This window comes from Vipera ursinii (genome assembly GCF_947247035.1).
Source record: "Vipera ursinii genome assembly, chromosome: 3".
In the NCBI taxonomy this organism is placed as follows: Eukaryota; Metazoa; Chordata; class Lepidosauria; order Squamata; family Viperidae; genus Vipera; species Vipera ursinii.
The window spans coordinates 19,372,147-19,397,405 of NC_139516.1; the positions used below are offsets into that span (position 1 = coordinate 19,372,147).

At 39.1% G+C, this 25,259-nt stretch overlaps 1 protein-coding gene across 1 annotated transcript; it reads right to left on the minus strand.

The window, feature by feature from the left end:
- Positions 1 to 835: 835 nt before the first annotated feature.
- On the minus strand, positions 836 to 24,610 carry PARD6B (par-6 family cell polarity regulator beta). Its single transcript, XM_083361056.1, has 3 exons — positions 24,406 to 24,610; positions 17,285 to 17,507; positions 836 to 1,715 (listed from the first exon to the last, which is right to left on the minus strand). Exons 1-3 carry the CDS (start codon positions 24,484 to 24,486, stop codon positions 886 to 888), a joined length of 1,134 nt encoding a protein of 377 aa, XP_083217182.1. The 5' UTR covers positions 24,487 to 24,610; the 3' UTR covers positions 836 to 885.
- Positions 24,611 to 25,259: the final 649 nt, after the last annotated feature.

A 25,259-nucleotide genomic window follows, 5' to 3' on the forward strand; every position in this document is an offset into this window, starting at 1 on the left:
CCTCAGCCACACACTATGGCTGAGGAATTCTGGGAGTTGAAGTCCACAAGTCATAAAAGGGCCAAGTTTGAAGACCCCTGACCTAAGGGAACAATTTAACTAGCTTTTAGTATGTTGTCTTATCCACTGGAAATTTATTCTTCCAGCACCAGGAATAAATCACAATACAAAGATTCATAAATTAAAAACAACAATAGTTATACCTCCCAACTAACCATTCCATTAGTAAATCCAAAGTATAGTTGTGTGCATAGTTGCATTAAGATTTATGAAAACCGAAATTATTATATATGCTATTATAAATCATTCTGTAACTTTTTAATTAATACATATTGGGACACTGGTTAAAATTGTGGTATCTCATATTTAATTACTTTTATTAATATTTTAGGTTAAAATAAGGCATTCTCTGGGCTGGATCTCATTTGACTTCAAGATGTGTGCAATGAGATAAAAATATGCAGATAGACCCATGATAAGAACCAAAAACTGGTCCTTATAAATGGAAAAAGGACATCACACCCTTGTTCTGTCTTGAAAATGTAAGATGAGAGCCAGCCCATATTTCAAAAAATATTACTCAGCTAGATTTCAAAATGGAACAAATGAAGTGAATCACAACTTCATTCTGTTACTATAAAAAGCCACTGAAATATAGTAATTGAGAGGTATGTACTGTATAGGTCAGGGGTAGGCAACCTCGGCTCTTTTATGACTCATGGACTTCAACTCCCAGAATTCCTGAGTCAGCACAGCTGACTCAGGAATTCTGGGAGTTGAAGTCCATGAGTCATAAAAGAGCTGTGGTTGCCTACCCCTGGTATAGGTGCTGCCAAGTAGGTATAGTTTTTGGCCTCTTAATTTGAAAAAGCAAATGAAGCACTTTCACAATGTGATGATTGTCCCATCTTCTTCTAAGGTCTTTTGGTCAGAACCCTGAATTTTAAATTCCACATTAATGCTGCTTGTCGAACAGTACAAGTTGACTTCTCTGGAAGAAACGAAGCCATTCTGCATTGGCTCATGGTGGTTCTCAGTTTGTGTCAGTGAATCCAGACTTTCACTGGATGGAGCAGCTTTTGGAATTTGCTGTGGCTCCCCATTATCTTCAATGATTATATCATCTTCATCACTGTCTTCTTCCTCGGGCTGGTAGCGTGGCACAATGTGTGGAGTGTAACTTGGAATGCTGTTATCAGTAGACTGTCCTGAGCTACCAGAAGTCCGGCTGTGCCTAACAACATTGTTCCTCTGGTTTGCTGGTCTCACAGTAATTATCAGATTACGACTGTTGGCAATCATCATATCTGTAACTTGATCGAGGCTTTTTCCTGAAACTTCTATACCGTTCACTTCTAGGACTTCATCATTAACAGCCAGTAAACCTGTGCTTTGAGCCAGACCTCCAGGAACCAGCCTGGATATGAATATACCAGGAACTTTTTCTAGCCCATGTGGGGTTACTCTAACACTAGAGCCATCTCGTATATAAAATCCTAGAGGCTTCTCAGTTCCATATTTATAAAGCCGCACTCGGCGGTGAGTTTCTGGAAGTATGTCCACATCAATAATAGAAGACACTGGCCTGAAGTCCTGTGGCAAGCTAATAACAATGTGTGGCTTTTTCCTATGGTTATCAGGACGCAGCACATTGGATAAGACGTTTTTCTTCCTTGTCATGGTATCTGTCCCAAAGGCACTATAGTCTGCATCTTCTACAAAAGTGAAGGAGAAGGAGAAAATAATGTATTAGTAATTCTTACAAAGCAAAACATATTCCAAAGAACCTCTAAAACATCACCCATTAAAATATTCTGTTTGAAGTTTTCAACATGATATAACACTTTTCTCCTACTAATTTATTTTACAAGCTGGTCAAGATATTGATAAGATGATAATAGAAAGTAAGTTGATAAAAGGCTGTAGAACAGTAGCAGGAAATTTTACACACACACACACACACACACACACACACACACACACACACTTACTTCTTGGCTTTGACTGGGGTCCAACACCTTCATGGTATATATTACACAGTCTAACAAAACACACCTTTTCTGCTGCCCACAAAGATATGCCCAGAATCACTCTGCTGAAATGTCAACAACATATAACCAAATAAGGTCATTATGGTTTCTTGCAACAAGAAAGCAAGCAAGAAAAATTCAAAAACAAGAATAAAAGGTTACACTTTTTCCAAAAATTCAATGTATGACCACAAAAATATTGCTACCTTGCCCTATTTTATCATTACCAGTACCGGTACCACAGAGGAATAATAACAGAATCATTTATTGGAGCAGTTGAAATTTTACCAAATAGTTGCAAGTGTTTGAATTTGCAAAAACTCAACAGTCAAAGAGGGTATAAACTAGGAAATTAATGGTACTGATTAACAATCAGTGGAACAACTTGCCTCCAGAAGTTGTGAATGCTCCAACACCGGAAGTTTTTAAGAAGAGACTGGACAGCCATTTGTCTGAAATGGTATAGGGTTTCCTGCCTGAGTAGGTGGTTGGAATAGAAGACTTCCAAAGTCCCTTCCACTATTCTGTATTCTGTAATGTGCCTGACATAAGAAATGTGGCTAGATTGTCCCAGCTATACCAAATTACTCTGTATTTAAGAATACCTTAAAAGTTGGTAGACCTTTGCGGTATATAAATATGGGCTGATCAGGTTAACAGGCAGTCATACAGCAAGTTGCCCCCAAAGAAAAGTTTTGGGAAATAGCTTTTAAAGCAGTGGCCTCCAACCTTTTGGGCATCAGAGACCGGTTCCATAGAGAAAGCTTATTCTACGGACTGGAGAGGATGTGCCTTTGCCTGCTACCTGCATCCCACGAATTTGCTTGTTGCATGAACCGGTTGCTGGCATGCCACAGACCTGGGCTGGTGACCTCTGTTCTAAAGGCTGAAGCCTTTTTGTTATATACTTGGTTAGGAAAAATCCACCTTCATGGGTTAAAATATGGATTTGTGAGCACTTAGAAACAAGTAGAGCAATTACTAAAAACCAACATGGGTTTGTTAAAAACAGATCATAATAGAAACCTTACTGCCGTCTTTGACAAAGTGACTAAATTAGTGGATCAGAAAATTGTTGTGGACATAAGTTTACTTAGACTTCAGTAAGGTATTTGACAAAGTAGATCATAGCCTATTTCTTGGTAAGATAGAAAAATGTGGGATAGGCAGCATCACCACCAGATAAATTCATAACTGGTTGACCAACCGCACTCAACGCGTAGTCTTCAAAGGAATTACTGTACATCTAAATGGAGGGAAGCATGCAGGGGGGTACTTCAAGGTTCTTAGGGCCAGTACTCTTCAACATTTTCATAAACAATTTAAATGAGGGGACAGAAGGGCAGTTCATCAAATTTGCAGATGTCACCAAGCTGGAGGGAATAGCTAACAAGCTAGAATTAGATTCAAGATACAAAAGGATCTCAACAGACATGAACACTCTGCTCTATCCAACAGAATACAATTCAGTGATTAGAAAAGTAAAAGAAACAAGAAAAACCAATTGAAACTCAAATACTTTGGCCACCTAATGAGAAGGAAGGACTCACTCAAGAAGAGCCTAATGGTGGGAAAGATTGAGGGCAAGAGAAGAAGGGGATGACAGAGAATGAGGTGGCCGGATGTAGTCACTGAAGCAGTAGGCATGAGCCTAAATGGACTGCAGAAGATGGTAGAGGACAAGAAGGCCTGGAGGAACATTGTCCATGGGGTCGTGATGGGTCGGACACGACTTCGCAACTAACAATAACAACAACAAAGGGGACAATCACTTATACATAAGCCAGAAGTGTGCTGCAGCTGCCAAAAAAAAGCCAATGCAGTCTTAGGCTGCACCAAAAGAGGGATAGAATCAGAATCATGTGAAATGACAGTATTGCTTTATTCTATGCTGGTAAGACTGCACTTGGAACACTGCATCCAGTTCTGGTCATAAGGTTAAACTGTATAATGATTGTTGTGGGGACTAGGTATGTCTAGTCTATTCCAGTACTTGAGGGGCTGTCACGGAGAAGAGGGAGTCAACCTACTCTCCAAACCGCCTGAGGGCAGCACAAGAAGTAACAGCTGGAAGATCATTAAAGTCAGATCCAACGAAGAAGTAAGAAGAAATTTCCTGATAGTGAGAACAATTATCAGTGGAATGGCTTCAGAACCTGCCAGAGGTTGTGGGTGCTCCATCACTGGAGGTTTTTAAGAAGAGCCTGGACAACAATCTGTCCAGAATGATAAAGTGTCTCCTGGTCAAAGAAGGGGTGGGAATATTCTATGTTCTATGAATTACTAAAAATTCATTTTGCTTAAAGGTGATATTAGGTCCATTATAGATTTTGGATCTTTTTCTTTTTGTTCTGGGATTTTAGCGCAGATATGTCTGCTAAAAAAGCAGAAACTCAAAGCATTTAAAACAAAGAATCAGTCATTTGAGGTAAGATATGTACCTGAGCATTCTTTACTCCAAATGTACTTCTATGCTCCATTTTTTTTTACTTCTCAACTTTCAGTATATGAGAATAAAAAGCATGAGGATGGGCAGAGTGCCAGGGGACCCACTGCTGCCAAGTATCTGGATAACAGCTAAATGACCTGGTTTTAATCTCCTGAAAACAAATACCATTCCACAAAGTTTTTTCTCTGCCCTCTTCCAGAGTAAGTAAAATGACTGGCAACAGACTAAATAAGTAACATATTTAAACACTGGAAGATACTTTTAACAAGTGGCTGAACCACAAACCAATATTCCCAGCAACCTGCATACCAAGTAGAAAAATGCTCAACTACTGCAAAATACTTCAGTTCAAAGAGAAGAAAATAAGTTTTGAGGAAATACTTGTATTTCTACAGTCATATTTAATTTGTAAGTATTGCACATGAACCCTTTTTTATATTTGACAAAAAATGTCTTTTCAGAGCAATGCTGTTTGAAAATTAGAGCTGAGGTAACTGGTACGCAATGGTACAGCGTAACAGAGTCATCTGAAATATGCTAAACCCAGCAGAATCTTGAAATCTACTTTGATAAGGGTATTCATACTTCCAGGAAAATTATCTACAGATGTCTAGAAGATGTTGCAAGACTCTAAAAGTTGTTTTATTCTAACATAAACATACTTGAGTTCATTTTCAATCAAGTTACACATTATCATTTATGGCATTTCACAACTTGCCAGAGAAAAACAATGTGTAAATTGTTTCTACACTGGAAAATGGATTATAAATAATTCTAATGTTAGGGACCACCTAATTTGACAAAAAATCCACACACCCTACAAAAGCCGTCATAGGAATGTTCTCTGACAGTAAGAACTCTAAGCAAAACTCCATATTCATGAGGAACTGTGATAACATCCGTGAGGTCTCACATATTCCTGTAAACTCAAAAACCTAGAATGGCTAGGAAAACTAGAGGAGAGTATCAGTGGTGCCAACAAGCTGTTTTCCACGGAATCTAATCCGTTCTATTTTATCCTCTAGTGGAAGAATGCAGATAACATTTCAAGTTCCGAAACAGTTAGAAAATAACCCAAATCTGTTATTTGAGCAAGGAACCAGTCCATTCACAGAAATGGGAGGGGGATCTTTTTAAACAAACAAACCCTGTATCAACATATCTTGATGGAAATATTTTTTTTATTATGAGAGTGGACATAGAGCTGAGGAATTCTGGGAGTTGGAAGTCCACACATCTAACTCTAATCCTATAACAAAGGGGAAAGTAGGAGACAATGGAAAAACTACAATCTGGTTAGATTAGTTAAGTCTCCCTGGGAAAATAGTTTGGTAGAATTTTGACTGGTTTCCTTATTTGGATCTTGCATAGTATTACATTTTTTCTGTTCTTATTTTCTGATTTTTATCAATGTCCACCGTCCAGAGTCACAAATTGTGAGAACAGCAGCTTTAGAAATCCCTTAAATAAATGGAATACAAATGAAAAAATGGGAGCATGTAGTATGGTTTTATATTAGGCACGTATTCCAGAAAAATTCGCAAGTTTTCACATATTTTAGAAATATATAAATGTCATTTATTAGTGACTAGAAACCTCATATGGACTTTTGCTGAAAAATGAACTTGTGATTTATGGGTTTCAAGATTAGAAAGGGTAGCTTATGGAAAGAAGGAAATTATCATGTAATCTTTGAGAAAAATATAAATCTGTAACTGCTATCAGGAAGATAGAAAGCCTTTTCTTTGGAATTGTTCCTTTTTTCTCCATTTCTATTTCTTTTTCTCCATTTCTTGTTCATTTTCTTATCAATTTTCTTTATACTTCTTTAATTCAAAATTTGTATTTTTTAATTGTTGAAACATCTCAATAAAAATTAATTAAAAAAACAAAGAAGTGTGTAAATGCAATTAAAGCTGCTGTACATTTGTAGGTTTGGGTAATGCTCAATACCTTGGATGAATATGGAGTTAAAGACTGTTTGCTAAATACCTCAAGAGCATTTCATAATGGGAGTAAAATATGAGTACAACAAATGGAATGCTTGGGAGATAGTTTAACTTTAAGCAGGGAATAAGACAAAGATGTGTGATGTTTCTTGAGTGGTTGATATATTTATAAGAAATACTGATGGTGACTTTGGAGGCGAGTTGGTTAGGGTTATGAATATATGATTAGGTTTACATACATGTGAACCCATGTTGTTGGCTGAGAAACCAAATAATTTGCAGCAAATCTGACACACCGTACAATGTAACAAGAACTGAAAATTAATGTTCAAGGATCAAGGAAAAATACTATGAATAACTAAAAGTGAGAAATACCTAATAAGTAGAGTAAGTAGTCAATTTTCTGTAGTTCTGTAGTTTGACCGAATGGGGAAATGGATGGAGAGAGATATTAAAAAGAGAACATACAGTTGTGGTGCTTTGTGAGGGGTAAGTATCTATCAAAATGTTGGGGAATACCCAGTTAGGGCAGGGAAGAGGGCTCAAGTGGGGAATTATCCTTGAATTGTTGCATAGCTGCAAAAGATCTAGAGCTGATTCCCCCCTCCCCCACGGAACCTTATCTACCTCTTCCCAAAGGAAGGCAAGCAGTCTGGGGAGATTCCTGTATTATAGGCAGCATATAATAAAGTAGTCAGCTTGAATTCTACATGAGTGGATCAGGTTGCTTGAGTTTGACACAAAGTAAGTGAATGGAGAGTGCTAAACCTCACTATTCCCTTGCCTCTTCCCCAGCTAGGTCTGGCAAACTTGTTCAGCAGACAAGGCTCACTGTCTTCTGGCCCTCACCATGAACATCCTAAGACTGCACCCTTGTCCAGTAGCTAGATTGTGGGCCACCACCAGGAGGAAGAAGATGGCAAAGTCAGTTGTTGGCAGTGGAGGGTGGCAGTCGGGGTAGCAGGGGTGTGTGGTGGAGTACAGGATGCCCAAAAAAGAAGATGGGGGGGGGTAAAGATAAGCAGACGGGGGAGTTGAAGTGAAGGCAAGCACATCAGGGCAGGAGAAGCATGAAATTCTTGTTTAATGACAATGCTATCCCAACTGAATAACCACAACTGGGACTGCTGGAATTGCCATTGCTAAGTTGTGCTGTCACATGAAGTTTCGCTTAATGACCACATCACTTACTCAATACAGAATATTCAGCTTCCGACTATTGTTCTGAAACTAATGAACTTAACAGCAGCAAATTCTGGTGTTATCTGTTGATCAGAGATCAAGGTCCACTAAATATTATTCAAGAAAGAATATCAGGCCCCCACCAAAAAAAAAAACAACTTCATCATAACCAGGTAAGAATGCTAACTTCTAAATAAAATTATAGTAATGCAGTGTTGTCACAGCTAAAGGAAACATACTATAAATTGAAAAGAGTAAATTAAATAATCCATGAATATAAAGACCCTACATAATATAGACAGAACTTCATATGAAATGAAATGAAAACCATTATATCAAAATGATTCCTTAGAAATAAATTTCTGTATTTCCAAATAAACTTTATCTATTTTTGAAGCTAACAACCTGAATTTCATTTCACAATGTTCAATGGCACATTGTTTTTAAATGATTCAGGAACACTTGTAATAAAATTGTTATGCAAATGACAACTGTAATTTGCTTTGGATAAATATACAGATAGTCCTCCTTTAGTGACTGCAATTGGGAAGTTGAAACGAAGAGGCAGGGATTACATGAGAGTAATCAGGCTCACAATGTGCGGTACACATCAAAAGGAATGCACTTGTGCTGGCTGTTTGCTTAGTGTGCTTGCAGTTGTGAGCCAAGTCACTTAAGAAGCAAACAAAAAAGCCTTCAATGTGAAACTGATTAAGGACTAGTCTGTTTCAGGCAGCAGGTGCAAGCTTGGCTGGTTAGCCATTTTTAGGGAAGATGACCTCTGGAGAAAAGTAGCATAGGAAGATGTTTAGGCAATCTGTCCACTCTGCAAAGTTGGGGAAGGGTGGGAGAATAAGTATAGGTATAGGACACCTACTGGCAATCATGGCAAACACGAGACACACACACATACACACACACACACGAGAGAGAGAGAGAGAGAGAGAGAGAGAGAGAGAGAGAGAGAGAGAGAGTGAGAGTGAGAGAGAGAGAGAGAGAGAGAGAGAGAGAGAGACTGCAAAGGTTGTAAATGTGGGCGTTGGTCACAAAGTTACTTTTTAATCACTATCATAACTGTGACTGGTCTCTAAGATAAAAGAGGATATATCCTCCTAAATGAAGATTATCTTTATCTGTTTTATGGCACAACAGCAGCACACAATAGTTTGGAGACAGGGCAACCAACTCTCTCTCACACACACTTTATTAAAAAAATAATATTGATATAACCCCTAAAACTGGTTTCCTCTTCAGATCATGTACTATTCTAAACATCTCAAAAATTACAGATGGCAAGTTAAAGTATATCTTAGTTTTCTAATCAATTCTACTTTGGTGATATGGCTCTCAAACGGTGGGGAAAATAAAGTAGCAGAAAGGAAGATTCTGCTCCGGGGTTGATCCCATATCCCATATCCTTTAAGACTACTTGATGTTTAATCATAATTTAACGGATTCAGACAACATGCTAAGTGATAGCAGCCAATACTGCTTAACCAAGAACAAACTTAGTCATATTCTATTATTAAAAGCTTCTTAGCTTGCTATGAAATAACTGTATTTCTAGGTCTGAGTGACACTCTGAGCTAAACCAAAACACAGCTGAGCGTGCGATGCAATTCTGTCAGTATATGCAGTATAATTTAAAAACTCAGCAGGGCGGCATGCATGACTACATAGCCTTGTGATAACTCTTGAATAATTTATTTTAAGGAGTATTCTTCCGTACAGAGGAACCATTGTTCTGACAACAACTAATCAGTTTAAATTTGCAGCAATAATAAACCAGAAGTAAAAGCTGTTATCAAAAGTGACAGGAATGCCTACAGGGCAGAAAAGGTGAACTGCTTTTAATAAACATACCCTTGAAGTGAACCAAAGTCTGCATACTGAATATACGACACAGATATCACCTAAAGACTGCATTGGCCAACTGCACTGATTTAAACCACCCCAAAGCCTTTATCAACACCTGCAGCAAAATATAGATTTATGTTGTATTGTTTCCGGCGTATAAGACGACTTTTTAACGCATGAAAATCTTCTCAAAAGTCGGGGGTCATCTTATATGTCGAGTCGCCTTATACGCCGGAAAATAGTAAATTCTCGGGAGCAGAGACGTTAGTGGAAACGGACAAATCCAGCGCTCGAGAATGGCGAAAGACGGCCTCCTCATAAATAAACCGACCAGCCCAACCGAGGCTGAGGCTCCAGCTTACTGGCGTCCTACGGCAGCAGCCCTTTTTTTTCTGGAAGGGAGCGGGAATTAAGCGTGTGCCGAGCTGCTGGCGCTCCGCGAGCACGAAAGCCAGGCGGAGGCCAACCTGAGATGTTCGTGCAGCGCTAAGCTTTACCTGACCCTGGGAGTTTGACTTCAGGGTGTGGTGCCGCAGCAAACCTACAGCAAGACCCGCCCGGGAAGGCGCAGCTCGGGAATTGCGACAGGCAGACCGCAGCGGAAAGCTGGCGCTGGGGCTTCAGCAGCCCGGGGTCGCCCCTCCGCCCTGAAGTAGAAGGCGGCCTTGGGGAGGGTGTGTGTGTGTGAATCTTAAACTTGCGGCACAGGGCTGAGCCCGTTTCTTCCCCCCCACTCTTCCGCCACCCTGTTCGTTAACTAACCTATGGAAAGAACCGCCTTCTTTCAGACCTGGTGCCTCCCCGAAGTGTTGGGCCACAATGCTCGTTGCTCCTGGCCGAAACAGCCAGCGCGTGTGGCTGAAGTAGAAGGGGGCGCCAAGGCGAGAGGAGACGAGGTTTAGGCGAGGCAGAGCAAAGCTGATCTCGAGGCCAAAAGCTCTTGATAAACCTTCACCTAATTGAGAAGCAGCCCTGACTTCCTACTTACCTGTATTTTCCGGCATATAAGACTTTAACCCATGAAAATCATCTCAAAAGTTGGGGGTCGTCTTATAGGCCCAGTCGTCTTATACGCCGGAAAATGCGGTACTTGACTGCCTGTTAGCAACTCTGAAAACATGAAATGGCGATAAGAATAGTACAATTATACATTGTATATGCAACAACCTCCCCTCCCCCCTTACTTTTGGAACTTTTTTGTTTGAAAATTGGTTATTTTCAAGTGCAGCAGTTAGAATGGTTAGAATGCAGTACTGCAGGCTAGCTCACTGCTCACTCAAGGAGTTAGATTCTGATTGGTTCAAGGTTGACTCAGCCATCCATCCTTCCGAGGTTGGTAAAATGAGGACCTAGATTGTTGAGGGGCAATATGCTGACTCTGTAAACCACTTAGAGAGGGCTGTAAAGCAATGTGAAGTGGTATGTAAGTCTAAATGCTATTGCTATTTCTTCACTCAGTAGTTTGCAAGCCACAACAAACCTTATAAAGAAGTTGTCTTAGCATTAGCTAACACCCATACAATCTTCATTTGAGCAAATAGGGCCAATAAACCATCTGCACCTAGTCTGCCATTGCTGTAAGTAGGTCTGAGGCTTTTCCATTGTTAAGACACCAGAAAACCAAGCCATGAACAAACTAAGAACATTTTTCCCCATGTTTCCCTTGAGAGCACACATCCAGAGTTCATGTTCAGTATTAATATTTGAGTTGGCTAACCAAGCAACAGTTGATACTTGATATAATACTTGAGTTGGTTAACCAAGCAATGGTTCTACCATCAGAAGTGATGAAACTTCTTCATCCAAGAAGAAAATGTTTTCTTCTTCTTCCTCAAAGTAGAAAAAACAACAACAACAACAATCCAGTTGCCTTTTGAAGAAAAAAGCACCCTTGAGATAACCAACCAATGACTGGCTTGTTAACACATCCACTCATAAATGAATTTGCTGCTGCGTCTGTTCTGTTGTTATTCTTTAATGTGCACTAAATATTAGTCAATATTTTATATCCAATCATGAAATTCCATTTGTACAAAGCTTCTACTACAAGTAGGAATTATTTTCATATTTTCATTTGTGTCAAATCCAATTCCTGAATTTCCAAAACTGTATTAAATCTGGATATTGTTTTAACTAAATATTCTGCCGGTGGTTATGCAAATAGTAAGGAAGTGAAAAGACCACCCCTTTTCCCATTTTTCACAAGCGTAAGAGTAAATGAAAACACTTGCAAAGATTAAAAGAAAAGTGCTATTAAAGTGTATACCTTATGCTAATATATGCAAGGTTTGAAACAAAGATTATGTGGGTTTTTTAAAAAAAGTGCATACACATATACTTATATCTCTTGGATGAAGACTTAACTGAGCAATTACATTAGACAGAGTTTCTTTATCTGTGTTAAATGGTGTTATTTCTGTAATGAGATGATATCTGCTATCAGAGCTTACTATTTCCTGCCTTTCCATGCTGCCTCCCAGGAAGTTACAGATTCCAGAGAGGCTGTGTGTATGTGTGTTGTTGGTGGAGGAGGATATACATTTGCACACAAGAGATTTCTTGCATAACTTTGGATGTACTCCTTATCAAGAGACACAAATTCTAAATTCCTTAGCAAAAATTAAGCCCGATAAGAAAACACAGCCTTTTGCAAATGAGTAGTAAAGTTGCATATGCATATTATTACAAAATGCTGCTTTCAGTGCAAAGTCTAAACTATCAGATTACTTCTCTTAATGGCTATTGTCTAAATTGAACTAGTTTTTTCACTCTTAACATTTCAGCAAGCATGTCTTCTTTCACTGAACTATGATTAATTCTCTGGATATTTTGTTTCAGAAAAACTATTTTTAACCATAGAGTTGAAAGAAGCCACCCAGGCCAGGGGTCCCCAACCTATGGGCTGTGGGCTCTTGGCCAGCGGGCCGCAGAACTGGCTGGTCAGTGCACACACACGTGGGCGCGCATTCTCACCCCCCACTCGCTAGCATCCATGGTCCTGTCTGCGCACAGGCGCGAACGGGGAAGCTAGCGTGGGGTGGGTGTCTGCGGCTCTTTCGTGCATACACGAACAGGGATGCTAGCCCAGGTGGGTTGCACTGCCCATCTGCACATGCACGAACAGGGCTGCTAGCCACTGTGGTGTGCATGGTTGTTCGCATATGCACATGGCTCCAGCGCATACTGCATGAATGAACGGGGCCACTAGTGCCGTACCAGCTACTCTCCTTCCCTCTGGTCTTCGAGCCCGGAAAGGTTGGAGACCTCTGACCCAGGTCAATACCCTGTTTAGGGCTGGAATCCAAATTAAACCACAGATAGATTGCCATGTAGCCTCTGATTAAGCAGATCCAATAAAGGGGAGACTATCCTGTCTAGGGAATTGTGAACTATTTCTAGTTTTTTTCTAGCATTCAATGAGAATCTATTTCCCCTTACCACAGATCCATTATTCTATGTCCTGCACTCCAGAATGAGAGAGAACAGGTCTTTTTTCTTCCTAAAGTTCCTGGGATCATAATTTTGCAGAAATCTCATTTAGCATGACTAAATGTCATGCACAGGAAACTTTGTCACTGAGTTCAGATACATACAAGCAAAAAGCAACCTACTCTGTAAGAATCAAGTTTGGTTAAAGAATTGCAATTAAAACATAAAAGTAATGGTAAAAGTTTTCCCTGCCCAGTTTTGTCCTGCTCTAAGGGGTGGTGCCCATCTCGGTTTCTTAGCGGAGTGAGTCAGCATTGTATGAATACATTTCTGTGGTCATGTGTCCAGCATGACTACTTGCTGAAGTGCATAGAACACTGGTATCTTCCCATCGAAGTGGTACCTATTTAACTACTTGCAGTTGCATGCTTTCAAACTGCTAGGTGCGCAGGAACTGGGGCAAGTAATGGGACCTCACCACGTTGTGCAGCGTCTGGGTCTTGAATCCAGGCTGTCAGCTTTCCAGCTGATAAGGTCAGCATGTCTAACCGCTAAGCCACTGCACATAACATAAAGACACACACACACACATCTACGCAATGCTCTAAACAGCATTTCAATGTAATTCTGTATCATAAATTTCAAGACTTCGGTACTGAAAACATTTCTATGCAGTATAATTGTAAAGGAGGTCTTTACAATATCCAATCTCTGTTTTTAGAATTTGTACAGAATTATTGAATTACCAAGCCGTTGATGAACCATTATTTCAAAACCTTTCCCATAGATAAAATGCAGGCTAGGGGGAGGTAAAGGATTAACATTTATAATGAGCCTGGCCACAGGTTAGGAGCTAAAACACAGAAGGTTGCCACATATGATCCCCTAAAATGTACTAATATTTTAGCCATGACAGAGCTGTGATTAAAAAAAACCCTGAACAAATATACTGTATGAACCAGTTCTCAGTATTTGTAAAATCAATATAAAATTTCAATATCTTTGGAAGAAACAGGAGGTGTTTCCTATCCAAATTTAGAACTGCAAAACTCTTTTAGTTGATCAGAAAATATGGATGCATTATGTACACATTGTTAGAGAAACAATGTATATACATGGTGCTTAAATGTGAGAAGTAATCCCATCCCTACAAAGTGGATTTGCTCTAATCATATGACTATTAAAGGACTTTAGCCACAGTCGCTAAATTTGACTTATGAATCAGTATCTTGCTTCAAGAGATTCAGCTTAGATCTTATCAAAATTGACACTGGGGGAAATACATATGATAAAAATGCTGGGGAAAGTAAAAACATCAGGAGCAAACATTTGATATCAAAAAAACCAGGAGCGAGCAGAATGGCAAACACCTTTACTTGTATGCAGGCAATAAATTGGGAGTTACTTGCGTTAGGACTGTGGCCTTAAATATATGGTTGCGTAAACAATTGGATTATTTGGCTCTGGGTTTCAATAATTATGACTTGCCACTGAAGGGGAGTGACTGGGGCAACCAAAGGGGCCTCTGCTTTCTCTCAGAAGCAGAATGGATTCTTTGTGTGACTGTAAAACACAGAAATAGACACTATCTTGGCATATCCAAGCTATTTAGATTCCAGAGTACAATACAATGACCTGATACACTGACTATACATGAAATTGGCTGCTGGAATGTGTATTCCATTGTTTACCAATCAATGTTCAGCCACCATCCACTATTCAGCATCCCCATCATTATGTTTAATACTCATTTCACAGTAGCCAAATAAGTTTTCTATCAAGGGTACTTTGAACAAGAGAACATCAGTTAAACCTGACTCATAGAAAGGTTGAAATACCAATGGATTTTTCATTTTATTAGCTAATTCAGATAAATATATTTCAAGCCCTCTGTAAATAAACTTACATTTTAACTAAGACAACTGAAGTATTTCCAAATTTTGTTTATTCTTTAGAATCTACGTCTGTCTGTCTGTCTGTCTGTCTGTCTGTCTGTCTATCTATCTATCTATCTATCTATCTATCTATCTATCTATCTATCTATCTAAATTGGCCCCACCTTTCAAGCCGGGGGTGGGTGGGAAGGGGGATTCAAAGTAATGGTCACTGAAAACAAGACTTTTTCTTTTGATGTGTCCAAAATCAAAAAGTCCCCCATTCCTCACACATTTGCCAAGAACCATTATACAGTCCTCCAAATACATTTAAAGGTTCTATTACTGATTTCTATATCTCTAGTCCTATATCTCTAGATTCCTATATCTCTAGTTATATAAAAAATATAACGGAGTCAAAAAAATTGATTCGTTCTTCTTTCCTTCCTCTAGCTCAGGGGTAGGCAACCTCGGCTCTTTTATGACTCATGGACTTCAACTCCCAGAATTCCTGAGCCAGCCAAGCTGGCTCAGGAATTCTGGGAGTTGAAGTCCATGAGTCATAAAAGAGCCGAGGTTGCCTACCCCTGCTCTAGCTCTTGAGATTCCTTTGTTCCAGCTCATTCATTTCTGTCCGTCATTCCATACAGAGCAGCTGCAGTTCTCGTTGCTTAACTTGACATGCACGTATCTGTCTTGAGAAGCCTTACTTCAGTGTTTATTAAAGTTAGTCCTCAACTTATAACCATTCATTTAGTGACCATAGTTACAGTGGTACTAAAAAAAATGTGACTTATGACCATTTTTCACACTTGCAACCATTTCAGCCTCCCACAGCCAAGTGATCAAAGTTCAGATGCTTGGCAACTGGCTCACAGTTATGACGGTAGCACTGTCCTTTTGCAACCTTCTGACAAGCAAAGTCAATGGGGAAGCCAGATTCACTTTACTAACTTCACTACTGCAGTTATTCACCTAACTGTGGCAAGAAAGGTCCTAAAATGGAGCAAAACTCACTTAACTACCGTCTCGCTTAGCAACAGAAATGTTCGGCTCGGTTACGGTCATAAGTCAAGGACTACCTGTGCTTCCTAGATGTAGTGCAAAACCAAACTGTGGTATCCTGCTAGCCTGAGATTTGATTCCTAGAGCAGTGTTTCTCAACCTTGGCAGTTTGAAGATGTATGGACTTTTAACTCCCAAAATTCCCCAGTCTGAAGTCCACACATCTTCAAGCTGACAAGGTTGAGAACCACTGTCCTAGATTGTCGAAGCATAAGAAGAATCAGCTAATTTCCCTTCCCTCTCCTCTTTCACACACCTCCTCCTTCATAAGAATTGCAGTCTAATTCAAAGAAACCTTTTAGACCAATAAAACATGTTTCATATCTCAAGAACAGCATACACAGCCATTTTTATTTTTCTTTGCCTGAGGAAGCAACGTATCTTATTGGTAAACAGCACTTAAATTGCAGCTTCTTTCATTTGGGCAACAGTAGAAGTAATGAAAACACAAAGGGAGGAATATGTAGCCAACAGGCTCCTTCTTGATCCAATCACAGCTGACTGGATCTGAAGAAGGGAAGAATCAGAGACGTTACCTCGGGCCTGAAAGCTGGCTGCGTGACTTTGGGCTGGTCCCTCTCACGCAGCCCAACCCACCTCAAAGAGGAGGAGGTTCACCCCACTGACTTACTTATGAAAAAGTGATAAAGGCAGGGTAAAAATCTAATAAAAAAGAAGCTTCTCAATAGAGCTTTTTTTTAAAAAAAGTAGAAGTCATGAATAACTTTAAAACTTAGATTAAGGCTCTATTTCTTAATATGCCATCTAAGATAATCAAATTATATTTTTCCATGTAATTGTGCTGGTGTTTTTGAGATCTGCAATTAACTATCACTATTGTGCATGTATTCCTTCATGATCAAACTCAGCAAGCGATATTCAAATGCTACAAAGGAGGTGAGACTGATATCAAACTTATAAGGCATGATCCAAGGATTACATTAAAGGTGTTTCAGGTGACAGTCATGCCCTGTCAAAAATCTGGGGAGAGGGAAAGCACCATTCCATTTAATCTTATGTACTGAAACAAAATGAAACAAGATGGAAACTACCACACTTTGTACAATTTTAGATCATGTAACAAGAAAAAAAGGACAGAAGCAATTCAGGATTACGGTAAATAATTCAGGAATTCTCAAGCCAGCACTAAGTTTAATTCAAGCAAAAACAGAAAAAAATAAAAAATAGCATCCTGAAAACCTGGTTTTTCAATCTATCAGGCCTGGACTAAAGGGGTTTTAGCTTTTTATATATTGTTTTAATTGTTGGGCTTAATTAATTTAATCTATTTTAATTTTATATTATCTTTATATTTTATTTTATGCTGCCCTGTAAACCGCCCTGAGTCCTTCGGGAATAGGGCGGTATAAAAATCCAAATAAATAAATAAATAAATAAATTTAACATAAAGAAACTCACTGAAGGCTTTAATACTAATGGAATGCTTACCTTTTCTCTGTATAAAAATCCGAAGCAAAGGATTAGCAGTAGAGACTGCTTTGTGGTAGTTGTCATCATTATTAATTGGTAGCAGATCTCCATGAATGTCTGTATATCCAACTAAGACCTCAACATTGGGTATTTTGTGAACATGTTGAAGTAATCCATAGAATTCCTCAAATTTGCCAGGCTTTGATCTCTCCAAAGAAAACCGTCGGAACTCTGCACCAAACTATAAGAACCAGAAAACATTAGCAACACTCAGACGATAGGAAATATATCAGAATACTTTATAACTGTCAAATTGTCAAATTCATGGTAGGGATTGCACCCAAGATAAAAAAATGAAAGTTCTTGTTCCCAATCATTTCTATATAGCTTTGCATTACAATACCATTCTCTTTCTCTGATGTTTCATTTAGCACCCTTCTGTGGTCTCTATATGCCTAAACACTTCACATGTGGTATATAATGAATTCCCACCTGTCATGACCCTAATAGAATACATGTAATTCAGAGTTCAACTGTGGAGTCCTTAATGTGGAGTGTGGCTGTTTGCTTGCAGATGTTTCATTACTTCGCTAAATAATATCATCATGAGTTGAGTAATGAAACATCTGCAAGCAAGCAACCAAGCTCAGAGAGCACCAAGGACTTCACTTATCGTGACTGTTTATGCAACCCAACAAGAACAGAAATATGGGCTGAATAATTTTTCATTTCAGGCAAATTTTCAGTTATATTTAATTTTCAAGTGATTGAGTTAAAATCTGAGAAGCTAAAACACACTGCAATTGCATATAACTTATTCAACTTTTGTCTGGTTTGACCGTAAGACTCTGGGTAGTGCACAACAAGGAAAATAAAAGCACAAGACAAAAACAAACTTCCTATTCCCCATTAAAACAGAATCACACATAAAAGGAAAGATAATACACAAACACACTATGGCCAAAATCCCATTGAAATAAGATGGCGGAACTGCCAATCAAGCATGGCAAACAGGGTAACTGTTCCCACATTACATTCCAGAGGGAGGAAGTACATCCAGCTGGACCAAGAAGAAGGGCCTTTTCCATGGTGGCTCCCTCTCTGTGGAACATCATCCCCATGAAGATATGTTTGGTCCCCATTCTGACACTCTTTTACAAGGGCCCTGAAGACCTGGTTTTGCCAACAGGCCTGAAAAACCTAGAGTGGGATGGAGCTCATCAAGTGGCTTATTTGAGTGACTGTCGTTGCCAGCAGGTAGGGGTGAGGCTATTGCTTTTTATTGTTTTTATATAGGGTTTTTATTTTGGTAAATTGCCAAGTCACTGAGAGTGAGTTAGGTGGTCATATAAATTTTCTTAAATAAATAAATGTCAAGCCACTGCTCTTCCCCATTCTCACTATTCCCAAGATTCTTGTCATTCATACATGATTTTGACATATAATATTCAGTAACTTTGAAAAGCAGTAATTACGGCACAGCAAGCAAATGGATCTCTACATTTATAAATTTCTCTTTCCAACAATAGGAACCAACAAATGTGTTCTCTATCCAACACAATCTGGCTATTCAGTAAGTATGTACAAGATTACACAGTAAATCTCCTAAACCACTTCCCCTTTTCAGGTTCCACTGCAATTGAATTCTATATGCTCTTCTGTTACAAAATGCTCCATGTTCTTCCTCACTCACTTCATAATCTGAAATTTATTCTGAAAGGAAATACCAAAGTACTTCTCTACATCCTTCTAAATCATTACCTTCCTAGCTTTGGAGGGTATTATTTAAATAAGGAATGTATGTGGTAGAAGCATTTAACACCTGAATGGACAGGATGCTAGATTTTTTTGGTTCATGCATGTCAATTACATAATTATTTAAGCCTGTATATTAGGTGTGCAAGTAAAAGAGGAATTTATAAGTTTCCTTGTCCAACAGTTGCACTTGTGGATATTCCAATATGCTGCACTCTGAACATCTCACAATGCCTTTGACAGAAATAGCAATGGAAAAAAGATTCAAATGATATTTTCTACATTTGAGTCCAATCAATCAATAGACAATGCCTAAAGATGAAGAAGCTTTTCCAGTTCTGCTGACAGCATCAACGCAGAGAGGGTTTGGGCAGGAAAAGCACTTGCCCATTACCTTCTTCCAGGATATTTTTTCAACTTCTTCTCTGCGTAGTCTAACAATGTTTTAAAAAATGTTAAGATAAACCAAAGTAGTCAAAATGCAGAGAAACAAGCAACCGCCCTCACCTACAGAAATTACTAATGAGCCAAAGCAACAGCAAATATTATTTACAGCACTAGGAAATCCACATACATGCATGTTTGATCAGTTTTTAAACTATAGTTCAAGTGTATGTGAATTTCAAGTAACATTTCAACTTGCTTGGCCTAATTTTTTAAGAAACTTGATACATTTCCAACTTCGCTGAGGTCTGAATTTGGCTTAAATTTTACAGAGGCTTACATGCAGACTTGCGGCTGGAGATTTTGCCTTAATCTTCAAGAGATTCCTGACCCCTTTGATTTTACAAGACCATTTTACATAGTCACAGATTCCATAGATAGGCTCAAACAATTTCCAGACCCTAGACGTTCAAGACAACATCCAGGTTTACAAAGATATACAAAATGTCAGCAGGTTTATGGTCAAGTGACTCTTAAGGGACGGGGTGTTCCAAAGGACAGGCACAATGACAGAGAAGGCAAATTTCTTGATCCCACCAGTTGGTATTTCTTAACAGATGGGACCTGGAACATGCCTACCTTGCCAGAGTTAGTGGGATAGGCAGAGATAATTGGACAAAGGAGTCCCACAAATAGCCCTGCCTCATGAAGGTCTTTATAGGTGGCAATTGTCACCTTGAAGTCTATTTGGGGGACCAGAGCAGCTTGCAGAGCAATGGTGCAACACAGGCATACTGTCTGCATCACTACATGCTGGGTCAATTGTAGCTTCTAGGTGCTCTTCAAAGGCAGCCCAGTGTAGACCACATTGCAACTGAGATGATCAAGGCATTAGCAACTGGGAATGGCGCTTCCTAATTCAGGAAAGGATAGGGTTCATAATTTTAGCAGTCAATAATACAGTGATGAAATCTGAACTTAGAACTAGTTGTGAAAACTGTTATCACATATGGATGAACTGATCAAAGAAATAAAAAATCATTCCTGATTTAAGTCTTTTTATTAGATTTATATCTCAGCTTTACTTGTATAACCTTAAATACCTCCCGCCTTCTATTTTCACAACAATCCTATGAGGTTGACTAGGCTGCAAGAGAACAACCTCAATACTCCACCATGGCTTGTAAAGCATTTAAATAAATGGGCTTAATTTCAAACCATCTTGCATTCTTGTAAACATCTTTATTGTTTGTAAGCCATCTGGAGTTGCTGTGAACAAGTAGACAACTAAATTTTCTAAATCAGTCAATAAATAAAACCCTATACAGTCTATTAAGTTTATATTATACAATAATCAAACAAAACAGATGTTGTGTTATGCTGTCATACTTGTATATCTACATTTTTTAAAAAACTGCATAACTTCTGTCACATTCATAGAATTATAGGCTGTTTCCAAATATTTACTCTGCAACCTTTATGCTTTGTTCCCTCACTTTTCCATGATCCAAACCAAGCCAAGCCAATCTTGTTCAGTATTACTATTTTTATTCAGTGTGTGCTTATATCTAAGTATCAGAAAAGACCTATTTTTGTCCTATAACAACAACATCGTATGATATAAAAAGTGGATTAAGAGAAAGTGACCGATGCAGTCATCCAGGGAGCTTCCATGGCTCATAAAGAACTAAAAACTAGATCAGACACCATAGCCACTGACACATATTGGTTTTCCATAGTTCACTTGTTTGAGATTTGATACATTTTCCACAGGGCTGATTTTTTTTAGTAAAGAAAACTAAGCCTGCATTTATTATTATTTTATTATTTTCATCTTGGTTAGAGTGCTTTGGAAGATTGCTCCCTTAGCTTATTCATTTTTTTTTCTTGCATGCCATTACATTTCCCTCCATGATGTCTTATTTGTGTATTTCTTGTACTTATAAAATAATTACCCACAATTTTTTTTGCTTTAAGTTTTTTTTTACTTTATTCTATAATTAGTTTCCCATCTATTTTTATTAAGCTTCATTACAGATCATAAACAGATGTATACTTAAGAGGGTAATAGAGATAAAAAAAATCTCTTCTCCTGACCACATCATCATGCCATAGTTAAAAGATCAAGGATCAGATGAAAGATGAAAGGGGAAAATATGATAATCTCCAGGCTCCACTTTTGTTCAGGATAAAAGGTTGTCTTAAGTCTGTCCCACACCTTCAGGATTGTTCAGTTTCCCAAATTAACTTTCTAAGTATAAAAATATTTGTAGTGCTAGATATCCTCTCAAAATGAAAGTCATGTTGAAGATGCAGTCATGAAATAATAGGTATTTGCTATACAGGAATATAATAACATGGATGGAACATATTCCCCCTGACTGGTGCCAGTCAGTTTTTTTCTGATTTGGATTCTTCATATACAGTGAATTCTCAGACTAATTTTTTACTACAAAATCCAATGTATGCATGTGTAAAAAAAAACCCTAGTTCTCTGCTTTATGGTCCTTACATGATTCTATAAATATTTTCCCACTTATTTTCATCAAGTTTCACTACAGATCACTAACAGATGTATAGTTATGAGGAAAAGATAAACATTTTATACTCATTAGCTTTTGTTATTCATAATTAAAGAAATAAACATTAGAGCTTTAGGAAAGAGTGATTTCATGCCCTGCTTTCTGTATGCAACAGTACATGTTCAAAAGAAACATGAAAAGTGGCAATACACAAAATATATTGTTACTCTGGTACAACTAGGAATTGCAGTTATACCTTCATTTTCAGAAAGGTTTGGAACTTGCAGTTTAGAAACGCAGCCAATCTGTAAAATCTACATATTATTGCTATATGGTGACCATTGCAAGCAAATTGTCTTAGTAAAAAGAAAGTTAAAAAAAGGAACTTAGAGAACTTAGATTAGGAATACATTAATATTTTAAAGGAGTGGTAAACCTCACTACATAAATAGGGAAAAGAACAAGAATATGCAGATTGTATTTCACATTAAATCTAAAACCCTGGAGGCCAGGTAAATGTTTTTTAAGGATCACATTTGTTGCTTATCTAAAATTTTAGCTATCATCAATAAAAGGATTTAAACTATAACTCATAGCAATTACTGTCAAAACATAGTTTTTCCTCTTAATAAAGAACAATGCCAAAACACTTCACCGTATCTACTAATAGTTAACACAAAAGTAAATGAATGATAAAATGTTCTCTCCTAGTCAGACTATAGTAGGACACATCCTGTTACTCAAAATGTCATGTGTATCACAGCGTACCTCTTTAATTTGTGGCATGACTACACAAACAATAAAAAGAGCAGCTTAATCTATAGAAAAGTATAATGTACTTGGGTGTGTACAATAACACACAAGTTTAGAAATCACCTCAGGGTACATATTTTGTACAGATACAATTAGCATATTCAGGGCCTCTGAATTTTCCAAAATCCCCTAAAATGGAAATTAGTCTATGCTTTTTTTCCCCAAAAATAATCCACTGTTAAATTGTATTATTACATCAATTTTGTTAACTTTTAATATCAGAACTCAAGCACCGAGGTGTGCACAAATTTCAAAAATGCTTACGGTATCCTGGTGAGCAATGTCTTGGGTATACTTAAATTTAAATGGCTAAAGGAAACAGAAGGCTCAAAATGGCATCCCCTACACCCTGTTCATAAGAGATTTTACAAGTTCTTAAAATGTGATCTGATCTGCAACCAGATTAAAAATGTTTAGACTAAAAAAATACATAAAAGATATTGAGAACAACTTCTAAATAATGTAGTACATAACATCTTTTAAATGGCACCTAAGGTTGTATGGCACTCTGCAGAATCTGTGGATTAACGGCTATGCCTGGAAATGGATATGGTGACTAATCGCTGCTTCCTCAGGTAAGACAGATACTTGATAAAAAGAAGGATACTTCTCCCACAAATAGCAAAAGAACAGAATTCTAATACAATTTCTGAGATTCTTCTGTCTGGGCAAAACTAGTTATTACAGCAGGGAACAAATATGCTGTGTGTAGAGCGGAACGCAAACTGTGGCAAAGAGGTAATGCCTACACATAACCACACCCTATTAGTTTATACCAATCATGAATATTGGCCTACATCTCCTACTTCTATAATAATCCATACTCCCTTTAAAGCTTCTTACTGTATCTTTACAAACACAGAGATTATAAAGACAACAGGGAATTCTAGCATTTTCCTGTACAAAACAAAATGGTTAATACTTAACTCAGAAGAGTTAAGTCATCTTCTAGTGAATTCCTATAGTGCAATTGTTGCACCTACTGATTTAAAGTACATTTTTTTATGAAGCAGGATTCTGGAGACAAAATTACTACCTAGTTCTCGACTCACCTTCCAACTGACACTTAATCCCATATGAATGTCACCTAACATGTCATAAGAAGGGGGGGAGGGTAGGGGTAGGTTTCAGTGACCAAAAAAAATGAGATAAATTTGTTTGGGGTGGACAATTCATCATCAGTCCACACAGGCAATACACACAGAATGTTGTTTCTTCTTAGTAGATAATCACATCCTAATCCTATCTGATTTTTTTTTAAAGGAAAAGGTCGTAATTCAAGGTTGGTGGTGAACTGTAGGCACCACCTCTGATCGAAACTATTTCCCTACACACCCTACAGCAGGTACAATGCGAGCGCCAAATAGGTGGATGGGATTATTAAGTCCTCAATAGAAATGCCCTCTCTACATGGTCAGGAGCACACTCACCATCTGCTACAATGGGGTAACAAAAACCAATCCTTAATTAAACGAAACCCTTCCTCGCCCCGAAACAAGACAGCCGTCTCCCTTAGCAATGTTGTCTTCCCTCCTTTAACCACAATTTTTTTAAAAAAATCGGACTTTTTTGGGGGGGGATTTTCCTCCCTCTCCCAGCCACTGAAGCCACCCACGAGGAAGCCTATCTATCCAGCTCCCACTCCGCTTCGCGGACGCCACCCACCTTGCTCTTCACTTCCATAGCGCCGAGGCCGTGGCTTCCCCCGCTACCACTGCCTCCTCCACCTCGTTGGACCCGGTTCATGCCGCGCGGAAACTCGAAGGTCGGGTCGGCGAGGCGAAGGGGGGAGAGCAGCAGCGCCTCGCTGCTCGGCCGCCTTCCGCTAAACCCGCCGCCTCCCGCCTGGCTCTGCGGAATAGCCGACGCAAGCTCGCCTGCCCGGGAGCTAAAGCAAGAGCGGGCGTGCGTGCGTACGTGGGTGCGTGCGTGCGTCTGCCGGCCGGACTGCCTAGCGCTGGCACCTGCACCTCCAGGGAGGGGAATCGGGATGGGGTGTGTGTGTGTATGTGTGTGAGACGGTGAGCAGGGCACGCATGCGCCGGGAGGGACAGCCCAACCGCACCTGCGAGTCCTAACGCGCCTGCGCGCTTGTTTCTGCGGGAGAAAGAGGAAAGAGGCGATACACCTGCTAGAGCAGGGCCACCGGGGGCGGGCCAATGCGCTTGCGCCCGGCAAAAAAGGTGAAATACCTGCTGGCCTGGATTCCAAAAATGGATTAGAGGAAGGCGCATGCGCGTTTGGTTCACGCCATAGACAGTTAATTGGGGGAAGGAGATCGGGAAATTCTGTCTGCAGGTGGAAGCGCAAGTTTCAGAACAAGAAGCCTTCTCTGTGTAATTCCTCTTTTTGTACCGTGCCCTTTTTTCCCCCAGCAAGAAATACAGGATTTTTCCCTTTCGTTTTATTCCCCAACAGCTCCCAAGGAACTTGCTTAGCTGAAGGAATGTCAGTCCAGAAGCTTTGATCCTAAGGAGGCCCATAGGCTGATCTTGATCAGGGAGAAGACGGACATTAGG

Coding starts and splice junctions, on each gene's coding strand:
- PARD6B (XM_083361056.1), bottom strand. CDS start 24,486: ATGAACCGGGTCCAACGAGGTGGAGGAGGCAGTGGTAGCGGGGGAAGC. Junction 17,508..24,405: donor CTATGGAAGTGAAGAGCAAG/GTGGGTGGCGTC, acceptor TGGTTCTTATAG/TTTGGTGCAGAGTTCCGACG. Junction 1,716..17,284: donor GATTTTTATACAGAGAAAAG/GTAAGCATTCCA, acceptor TCACTTTTGTAG/AAGATGCAGACTATAGTGCC.